This window comes from Monopterus albus, unplaced genomic scaffold (assembly GCF_001952655.1).
Source record: "Monopterus albus unplaced genomic scaffold, M_albus_1.0 scaffold342.1, whole genome shotgun sequence".
NCBI lineage: Eukaryota > Metazoa > Chordata > Actinopteri > Synbranchiformes > Synbranchidae > Monopterus > Monopterus albus.
Genome location: NW_018128222.1, coordinates 104307 through 115542, shown reverse-complemented (window position 1 = coordinate 115542; position 11236 = coordinate 104307). Strand labels below are relative to the sequence as shown.

The 11236-nt window shown below is 45.6% G+C and overlaps 1 protein-coding gene across 1 annotated transcript; it reads left to right on the top strand.

Annotated features, from left to right (window-relative positions):
• Positions 1–715: 715 nt before the first annotated feature.
• On the top strand, positions 716–7525 carry LOC109974642 (SRY-box transcription factor 10). The gene is given in 6 exon segments (XM_020624952.1): positions 716–833; positions 2809–3237; positions 3240–3570; positions 5033–5301; positions 5444–5802; positions 5804–7525. Coding segments are annotated over 5 exon segments (1407 nt in total). The 5' UTR covers positions 716–833; positions 2809–3155; the 3' UTR covers positions 6170–7525.
• Positions 7526–11236: the final 3711 nt, after the last annotated feature.

Sequence of the window (11236 nt, the reverse complement as noted above, 5' to 3'; positions counted from 1 at the left end):
ATAGCGTTGTGTAAATACTTTTGTTTGGGAAAAAGGTTTGGACACTCAGATGTCCGAGTTTTCCACGTATCCTTAAACGCACCGTGCATTCGTGGATCGTGGATTTTTGTGCGAAAAACACTCTCAAAAATCCGTCTGTGCGCGGAAGGTGATTCATGTGTGTTAGACGAACCACGCACGCGTAGGTAACAATGTGTACGTACTTTCTAAAGAACTGCACACAAAAAAATCGATTTTAAATTTGTAAAATGTGTTTTATGTGCAGTTTGTACAGCATGTATTTGTGAACAGCATGACACACACACACAAATGGCTTGTTACAGACAAAACGTTAAACAGCATTTGTAACATTTTTGATAGTATTTTATCTTCTCTCTCTCTGCGTAAAGTTTTGTGCGCACAATTTACCCATGACCTATCTGCATCCAAATGTATAAATAGAATAAACAGATCTAGATAGATAGATAGATAGATAGATAGATAGATAGATAGATAGATAGATAGATAGATAGATAGATAGATAGATAGATAGATAGATAGATAGATAGAGAGAGAGAGAGAGAGGGAGAACTATTTCTCGACCAATCAGATGCCTCCGAGCCTGCATCCTACATCTGTGCTGCTCCTTTAAGACTTGTCCTCCCCAGTGTCCTTTTATTTTTTTCGCCCAGCATCATACAAGGGGCTCTTTAAGCCCTGGTACCGACACACAGAGCAGGCATTCATACTCGGGCAGCGCGAGCGAGGGGGCTGGGGAGCGAGCGTCACATTGGAAACCGGGGACCTCGCGGATTCTCGTGCTAAACAGGCGACCTCCTTTTCTCACTACTGAAGTAAGATGCTCAGCATTTCCAACTCTTTCCTCTCTGCTGCTGGTGGCTGCTCTGACTGCGATCAGAAGAGCCCCGACTCAGAATTACAGATATAATCTTACCTCTAATAATGTTTAGCACCGCCAGGATCATTACTAACGACTACTGTTCAGGACTCGTAGGGTCCTTGTGTCGGAAATGGCTGATTTGTTCTTTCTCCTACTTCAATAACATGTATATAACATTTCATTCACGCAGGTCTCTGAAAGGTTCTATTAGAAAATCTATTTTCAGCACCAAAAAGAGTTTACAAGCCTTTGGAAACCTTTGGGACATGTTTGGACAGTTTTGGTACAGGGATTAGTCTGAATCCTTCCTGACATGGCAATGATGCTCTGCTGTTACCTGTGCAACAAACGGTCCAGTTCTAAACAGATTTCTGAGATGGCTTCATTTTTATGTATTTCTACTGACACAGAATTTAAAATTCAAGACTTTTCAGTTTGACTGAGGTATTTTAATTATTTTTATAAGAAAGGCCAATTGCTCGAAAAGCTTTTTAAAACGAGGAGAGGTTTATACGAGTTGCAGGTGACTGTGCCATCCTATTACTGACAAAGTAACTTCAACACACAAACGGAATGTTTGTTATTTACTGTGGTGCTGAAAATGTGCCGACGCGCAAACAAGCAAATTAAGGCACTGGCACGTCAAACGGGGACAATAATGCACATTGAAATACTCCACGGAGTAAATGTGCTCAGGAAGGTCGATTAAAAACTAGCATTTTTAAAGGGTTTGTCAAAAACTTTCTAGAATCAGACAATAAATTAGCTGCGAGGAGACGAGTCCGGTGAGATCGTTATGTGCTTGTTTCTTCTTAATTTAAATGTGAAGCCTTTATGATAACTGGTCAGCAACTAAAGGAAATGTGTCACATTATTCTCCACCATTATTATTTCCTTTCTCGTGGAGTGGCATTATAAGATATGCAACAAGTGCGCAATGAGGCATTTTGGTGCTTTTTACGCACGATGTTTACGAACAGGGACACTTTGGGGACACGATGACAGACTGAAGCGGCCTCGTAGACCAGGTGGCAAACGAATATCATAATCGATGCGCCTCGGACAGATGGTGACGCTTTACACCCCCCTCTGCTGGAAACGGATCCTACGCCGGACATCCACGGTGAAGTGAATTAAAAACCGAATGCCATTAAAACTACACTGTAGGTTACATAAGACCAGTAGATGGTAAGGCCGAGCCCTTTTCCTCAAATACAAAGGTGTGGTAACCTGAGTGCTAAGTGAGTATACCCCCCACTTATCCTAACACATAAACTGGTACTAGACGTTTGCTGCAAAATGACGCTGCAGTAACAAAACAAACCAGTGAGTTGCTGGTTCACAGTTCGCTGATTTAGAAGGTAAAGTTCGAGGAAGGACTTGATGTAATGGACAAAACAAGGGCACATTTTGCCCCTGTCGATAGACCTGGCCCTGTTTAACAAACGGACTCACACAAGCTACTGACACGCACACACACGAGGTCTATATTTCCAGCACCAGGCCTTGTTTATCCAAGTACTGCTGAGTATAAATCCAAGGTCTGTTCTACTGCGGCTTCATATCGTTCCGGCACTTTCTCCCCGGGGAGCTTGGAATATCTGCAAAACCTCAAACAGTAGCTCGTTTGGGGAGGGGCCGAGGCTCGGGCCCGCAGAGAGGCAATGCGTTATACTGGAGCTGGACGTTTACAAATATAAATTCTGGTTTTAAATGTCTAAAGACTGCGCAAACGAACTTACATAAACTTTAGGAGTTTCACTTAGAATTTTAAAAGGCTGTTCTTTTATGATTTATTCCCGTGATAGAGTGAAGACACTGGACTAAATTTGTCCTAAACACTAACCAGAAAACAGCACAGTCGGTCTGTTGGTGAAGTTTAGGGATCGTCACTTTACCTCTGTTTTAATAACGCTCTGTCTTTTCAGGTCCTTGCTGTCGGACTTCAATAGCGGGACACAAGGAGGAGAGAGAGAAGGGGAATTCAGGAGGGAAGTGAGAGCGGGTGAGTTGTGCATCAGCAGGTAAACTGGGGTCCGAGGTGCGCGTTGAGCCGCCTGTGATACCAACATCACGGATGGAAAGCACTTTCACAGTTTTACAGCGGAGACAGAGTAGAGACACACTGCCAGTTCATATTCTAACTTAGAGGAGGCCTAAGAGACAAAGCACACAGCAGCCATCACTGTAGGGATCAACAGGAACAAGGACCAGACAGGTAGAGCCGAGCATTTAGGAGCAGGCCTTACATCCTCTGCTCTCCTGCAGCCTTAAGATGTCGAGAGAGGAGCAGAACCTATCAGAGGTTGAGCTCAGTCCCGGGATGTCGGATGACAGCCGTTCCCTGTCACCGGGTCATTCGGGGGGGCCCCCCCCCCCCGCGGCCCCCAGCCGCAGCTGGCGTGTCTGGACAGCGTGTCGGCGAGCTGCATGTCCGGTAAATCCGACGATGAGGAAGACCGCTTCCACTCAGGAATCCGTGAGGCCGTGAGCCAGGTGCTCAACTGCTACGATTGGACCCTCGTGCCCATGCCCGTGCGCGTGAACAGCGGAAGCAAGAACAAGCCACACGTGAAGAGGCCGATGAACGCCTTCATGGTGTGGGCGCAGGCGGCGCGCAGGAAACTGGCCGACCAACACCCGCACCTGCACAACGCGGAGCTCAGCAAGACCCTGGGGAAGCTGTGGAGGTGAGCGGGTGCTCTGTGGGGGCGGAACTGGGGTGGGGGGGGAATTGCTTTAGATTAGGGCAGGGCAAAGGTCAGAGTCATCTCCCGGCCCGAGAGTTGTTATTACTCTCATAATACTCTCAACAACATAAAGGTTTTCTGAGCTCTCAGTCACAAAAGCATCAAATTAACTGATGATTATCAACCTGTAATCAAATCCATAATCATTCAATTTATTTCTCATGCACATGGATTTTACATCTAGTGAATTTCAGGCATGTAGACTGACACTGGTGCCATTACTGGTGGTGCAGGATGTTCACAGAGTGGCGCAGCGGTATTCACCCTCTACTTTACTCTGGTTTGTCTCAAGCCTTCCCAGTTTGATGAAACAGGACCCAACTGTGACCATCATAGAAACTGTAGCTACACATTTCCTCACACATCTGTGGCATAGTTTTCTATAGAATCAATTTATTGTACATTGCAACCTTTAAGACACAAAGTCGGTCTCATTTGTTTCCCACTTCTGGTCACAGCCCACCAGCTAAGAATCACTGACCTGAGTGTGGCCGTGCTCACATGTTCCTGAATCCAGGCTAATTTTTTCATATAACGCTTCATTCTTGGCCAAGTCACTGGAGTAAGTGGCTCCTGAGGGGTTAACAGGACACATCAAGAGCCATTTAGTACATATTCAGCTCTCAAAGTTAAAAGTAGCCCAAGATTTTTCATATTATTTAAACTTTAATTTTGCATATTTAAAAATGACCGAGCTCATTTTGGTTGAAAAACAGAATCACTGCGGTGCTTTAAGCTTAAAGGTCTGTCAGACCATTCAGTGTCTGTTTTACAGTCTCCCATTCATTCAGCCACTCTCTGCTGACATGACAGGTCAGAAGGGTGACATTCATTACCCCTGTCGGAAGTGAACATTAATTAGAAAAGACTTGACCTTGGACTGACGCATGACTGGTTGACTGGCCTAGAGGAACAATGGACTCGGCGGCTGAGGAAGGTTAGGGGTTTCTCATGCCATTTGAGCCAGCAGCATAATAACGTCACAGTTCCATGTTTGCAGACAGAATGCTTTTCTAAATCTGCTGGCAGGCGTGACATTAGAAACATCTGTGCAGATGTCTTAATATTCAGCATAATATTAATATGCACTGAAGTTGGTCAAAGGACAGTAAAGTGATGAGCATCTGAGTGTGAAAGAGCCGTGTACTGTATGCACATGTTCTGTTATGGCCATTAATTCAGACTGTTGACAACCTCCAGAACATGGAGTGTATACTAATGTGACTGTTTTCATTTTCGTGTTAAAACATCCCTAAATATTCTTTGACTGTTCTCTATACCAAATTAAAAGCTTCCTAAACTGACACTTTTTGCATCATCTTCCTGTGCTGTAAATACTTTAGCATAAAGGTTTTCATGTCATAATAAACCCAACTAGCTGCGTTTTTTCTTTTTACCCAAGGCTTCTCAATGAGAGCGACAAGCGACCCTTCATTGAGGAGGCAGAGAGGCTGAGGAAGCAGCACAAGAAGGATTACCCAGACTACAAATACCAGCCACGGCGCCGCAAGAACGGAAAGCTGGGTTCTGGCTCAGGAAGTGAAGCCGATGGCCAATCGGAGGGTGAGGTCAGCCACAGCCAGTCCCACTACAAGGGCCTCCACCTGGATGTGGTCCACAGTGGGGGGGCCGGGTCCACTCTGGCAGATGTGCACCACACTCATGCTGCAGGTGGGCGGCGGGCTCGCTCCCTCCCACTACCTCCCTGGTGCCACCCCTGCCACACTGTTAGATTAGTCTGGCACGCAGATAGATAACTGTTCAAATGTGCCAAGAAAATGAGCTCTAACTATATTTTCTTGTGTTACTGCAGGTCAGAGCCACAGCCCCCCCACACCTCCCACCACTCCCAAAACAGTGCTGCAGTCTGGGAAAGCAGGGGATGGAAAGAGGGAGGGCACTGGGAATGGGGGCTCCCGTGGTACAATGGGAGCAGAGGGAAGCTCAGGTGCTCCCGGATCTGGGAAACCTCACATCGACTTTGGGAATGTGGACATCGGTGAGATGAGCCACGAGGTGATGGCCAACATGGAGCCTTTTGATGTCAACGAGTTTGACCAGTATCTTCCCCTAAATGGGCAGCTGGCGGTTGGGCAGAGCGCTGGGGCAGGAGCAGCTGCAGGACCCCGCGCCACCCTGCCTCCCCAGCCAGCACCAGCCACAGCAACATAACGGCTCCCCTCTGGGCTCAGACCCCTCCAAGGCCCAGATCAAGAGTGAGGCCGGAGGTGCTGGGGGTCACTTCACAGAGGCAGTCTCAGTAGGTTCCCATGTCAGCTACACCTCCCTCAGCCTTCCTCACTATAGCTCCGCCTTCCCCTCGCTGGCCTCCAGGGCTCAGTTTGCTGAGTATGCTGACCACCAGGCCTCCGGGTCCTACTACGCCCACTCCAGCCAGACCTCTGGACTGTACTCTGCCTTCTCTTACATGGGGCCCACCCAGAGGCCCCTGTACACACCTATCACTGACCCTGTACCACAGCCACACAGCCCCACGCACTGGGAACAGCCTGTCTACACAACTTTGTCACGGCCATGACACAGAATGAGACCAGAGGATACTGGTGCAGGTTCAGCCCCCACGTTGGACCCAAGGAACATGAACGTGGTCTGGGCTCGGGGGTGTGAGCAGGCACCAGGGGAGTAGACTGGGGGGGGCACGAGGAGGGGGGGTCACCCCACTCTGCTCTTGCCCAGATGCAGAAATACTGTCACAGCCAAAGGATGAACTTGAAGCGTGGTGCCTTTAAAGTGCAGTTGATTAACTGTGGGGGACACAGTGACGCCGTCAGAGTGTGTGTTACTTTGCTGGTACAATGAATAAACACCCACCCACCACTGCACAGGTCCAGGCCTCATTCACGGCAGCGAAGCACAATTAGCAGTGTTTATAGGTGGTAGAGGATCAGGTCCCTGTCGGTCTGGTGGCTCCATAGGACTCCTCTGTCGTCTCTACCCCTCAGGCCAGCAGGCCCAGGAACCAGGGTACACAGTGAAAATGAACAGCATCTAAATCTGTGTGTGGACCCTGCCCTGTTTTCAGAAAGGTGTGTGCCAGTTCATTCTATATGAAATGCGTCTTTACCAGGAGAACGGAGAGTGTTTGGCTGTGGCCCATTCATTCCTCAGGCAAGACTGACCTTTTATCAGACAAATTCTAGTTTTGTACTACTTTTAAAAATCAATACAACAAGAAATTCTGTTGGTTTCTGAGGCACATTCATCCCTGTTCAATTCAAACGATTCTGTTGTGTTCATGTAAGCGCCCGCTGTACACAGAGAGCATGCACGGAAGGAACATGCCATAAAACCACGCTGAGTGTTGGTTCTACATTTAGTCAAAACCCATTTTCTCGATGACTGGCTATTGTCAGGATTGCTTAAACAGTGTACTTGAAACTACAAGTAGACTATATTGATGGAAACAGATATAAAATATTTGTAAAATGACCAAAGTTTTGAGACCAAAACTTTACATATAGAAAAGAAACTGACAGATGTTTCTCCCAACTCAAAACTACCTTTCAGTATGAAACTAATTAGTTTGCTCGTAGCCGTTGACGCTATGTGACCTGTTGTAAGCTTCTTAAAAATGTACTGTCAAAAGATACTACTGCCTTTTTTAACAGTGGCACTGATGAGTGTGTTTCGTATCCGACTTCTTCATGACAAAAGAGGATTTTATTTATAACTGGATGGACTGACTTCACTGATTATGGTCACAGTGTGTCACAATACATAACAGAAGCCTGTGCATTGTTTTAACTGTTGTATTAACACCATCCAGTGCTTTTTGCCATTATTACAACCAGTGAAGTCTGCACCGCTGGTTTTTATCATACTGTATATAGAACAGTATTCACTGTGAAATGTTTGATTGCAGCTGTGCTTCTTTTTAAAAAAACAGTCCAGGACAGTTTCAGTGGGGGGTGCCAAGACTGAGCAGGTTGCCAGAGACCGATCGATTAAAGCGTCAAAGATGTAATAAGTTTTATTGCAACCTAATAATAAATATATACTGTGCCTTAATATAAGACCTGCTACTAACACGAGACAGAAAAGCAACAACCTGCTGTTTTTGTTTTTCACATTATTAAATTTTTTTCATGTCATGTCTCCCCCATGCGTGTTCTCCCCCATGGTCGAATTTCAGAGGTGGATCTTACTTATACATTTATGAAGCACATGAAGCTCTGCTTGTTTTAATTCACAGCCCATTAAAGTCCATTTGTACTTAACCATTTACTTTCAGAGTTCACTTTACTTCCTCATTGCTTTGTGTGAAATATCTGTATCATCGGTTTGAATTTTTCATTTCTTATTTATATTTGTTTTGTTTGTGTGTAGTTGTTTCACTCTGTTATGAAGAAAACCTCTGACTGCCATTTTAGTAGTAGCCTTTTCTATTTTACATCCTTATGTAACTGTTGCAGCACAGCCAAACAACTAACAGCAGCAGCAAAGTCCTGAACATGTAATGATGGCTAATTATCTTGTACTCTCACTTGAAATAAAGCTATTATTTCTGCTTTGATACAGTCGGCCTCTTGCAGCATTTATGCACTGAACAAATATGGGAAACAATATGTAATATCTATCAGTCTGGATAACAACAGTAAAAATGTCCTCATTTTAAAACGACTCTAGTCCAGATAGAAATGTTTCTGCTCCGAAGTCGACAAAAACCCTGCTTCTCTTTATAAACGACACAACAAAACGGTGTCTAATAACTCAAGCACTGCTCACATTCTCGACACAATGTGTTCTGCTAAGGGACAACTCGCTGGCTGCCGCTCAGCCACAGCGAGCCTCCGCTGACCATTAGCAGAGGTGAGCTGAACACGAGCGATGGTGCCTCATGTGTGCAGGCAGTGAAGGAGACTATGTGGGGGATGTGTTGCATTAAGTGACTCACATCCATGCACTGTAGCTGATTATTGCAACTGAAAGTTTGCTCCGATCAAACTGGGACTAATCCAGCGTCTGAAGGCAGTTTGATACAGTGCATGTCTACATGCATATTTCAGGTTTGTTGCAGTGTGTGTGTGTGTTGTGTATTGCTGTTAAGCCTGACTCCTAATTCCATCTCTAATCGGCTGGGTGATATTTTGGAAAGACAAAGGAGGCCATTGAAGGGCAGCTGAGGGGAGGAGGGGAACAGGGCAGTGAAGGGGCCCAAGCCATAACTGCCCGGCCTGCAGCTTCACTGGGATACAAAGGAACTCTCATACATTCTCTGACAGAGACCCTGAAGCCCCTGCTGCCCAGCCTTCTCTCCTCATCCCCCATCCGCTAGGTTAAAGCTGTCATGGGTTTAAAACTCCAAACGTTGAGAGTTAATCAGAAGGAAGATGTGGGTAGAGGTCTATATAGCAGGTGTCAGTGAAGAGCAGCAGATCCAGGACCAGGTAGGAGTGACGTCCTGCTGCTGTGTGACCCTCCCACATAAGAATGCATCAAACGCACTGCCCGTTAGCTGCATGTGTTTCTCCCAGACATGCTGATTCACTGAAGGGCAGGTAAAATCTAACCTGTTTACTGCAGGTCACTGAAGTAGCCTGCGAGGAAATGAACAGATGGTTTGCAGCGATTAGAAAGTAGTCCAATGTAAGGAAATGTCAAACTAAACGTATCAAGTGGCCGGTTGGTAAACGTATCAAAGACACAGATGCTTCTGAGGTCAAATGTAAAGCCACAAAGTAATCAAAGGAATCATATAGCACTGTTAGTCAGAAAGAGGATGTGCAATATAACTCAACATCTGAAGAAATAAAGTAAGATGCTGTCTGAATTAACATAATTCATCAGTCTGTTCTTTAATCCAATCCACAAATAATGTGAGCAAGAGTCCAGGTGTTGTGTAAGCACAGCATTACTGACTGTCAGAGCAGGTGAAAGAGCCCAAACAGCTGGACTGACCAGGTCCCAGAAGCACAGCTGTATAATGAGCATTGTGGTCTCCAAAAGTGGGTGAATGGGAGAAGCTGAATACATAGAAAACAAATGCATGGGACATAACAGCAGCACTGAGAAATAAGTAAAGACAACCAAGAAGATGAACAAATGGAGTGGAGGGCTGAAAGTAAGATGTCAGTTAAACCCTCATCTGAGCCGATGATGGCGAGTGTCACATGGGCTGCTGCCTCCGCCCTGTGAAGGACGCAGCGTCACCCTGAGGCACACTGTTCTCTAATCATTGATTAAAGCATGGCTGGCTTCACACAGCTGAAGATACCAGTGTAAACTGGCTTCTCACTGGTGAGATAGATGAGCGTGCAGTAACACACAGCTGCTTCTTTCCTGGCTGCATTTTTATACACATCATGCTTACACACAGACACACAAACACACACTCCTCCCATCCACCTCCCACAGGCTGGAGCATTATCACACAGCTTCATCTGCAGCAAAGCTGTTAATGCTGTCTTCCTCACAAACCTTCCACCCCTCTGTCCTCCAACATGCTCCGGCCTCTTTCTGCCGGGCCTCATGTCCTCTAAACAGTACAGTGACTGACTGGCTGTCTTGTGAGTACAGGGGGAGGAGAGGGAAGCAACGGTTACAGCACCTCCCCATCAGCTGCAGGAGTAGACCTGAACATCAACCATGTCAAGCTAAGTGACATACAGGCTGTACTGAAAAACCTCCAGATGGAATTATTTCATGCTGCACTGTAAAAATCACAATGTTAGACAGAAGAAAAAGCAAAGTCACATTGGGGCATTACAGCAGCTAGAATGAATCACAGGGGCATCAGCAAAAGTTTTCAAATGCAGATACCTAAAAAGGTCAGTACATTTTGAGAAACAAATAAAACCAGAATTTCCTTGGGACCCAGACACAGTGTATAGAAGAATGTTGTTAGTAGAGGGATTTCTACTACCCAAGATGGGAGAACATGCAGACTCCACACAGAGAGGAGTCGGAAGGGGCTCGAGCCTGGAACCTTCCTGCTGTGAGGAGACAGCAAGAGGAACTGTGCCACCCCTGTAATAATGTAAAAAGCAATAAAACTGAAATTAAAAGGCAAGAGAAGGCTGCAAGAGCCAAGAACAGCAGACACCCTGCAGGCAGACTGTGACAGGGATAGTTTGTCAGTGCTACCCAAACCAAAGCTGGATCACCTGCAACAGATAAGACAAACACCAGCTATTTTGCCACACTGAATGATTTGTGTCAATACTAAACCTAAATATGACCTGGCACTATGAGCTATTGGAGGTTCAGGATGTCCCACTGGGTCAGGTGTAACTGGTTCACTGGATGACTACACTGTCCAATCTCTGTGACACAGACAGATGAACCCAGACAGGAGAAGTTCTCACTCAGTTCAAACCCCTGTGACTAATATGAATAAGACAAGATCATTTATACAAAAAAGTTTATTTATAACAATACAACAATTTGAGCACATAAGTCACATGGCTGCCTCAAAAATGCTATATAATAAAGACAGTATAGGAATAATTAGTAAAACCAACTAGCTGCTTAGCTTAAGCCACACATTACTTGTGGCTCTCAGTCAAAATGCAGCTGTTAGAAACAAAGTACTCCCATATAAATCTGTGGATTGTTTCATGTGCAATGACAATAATGTCTATTCTGA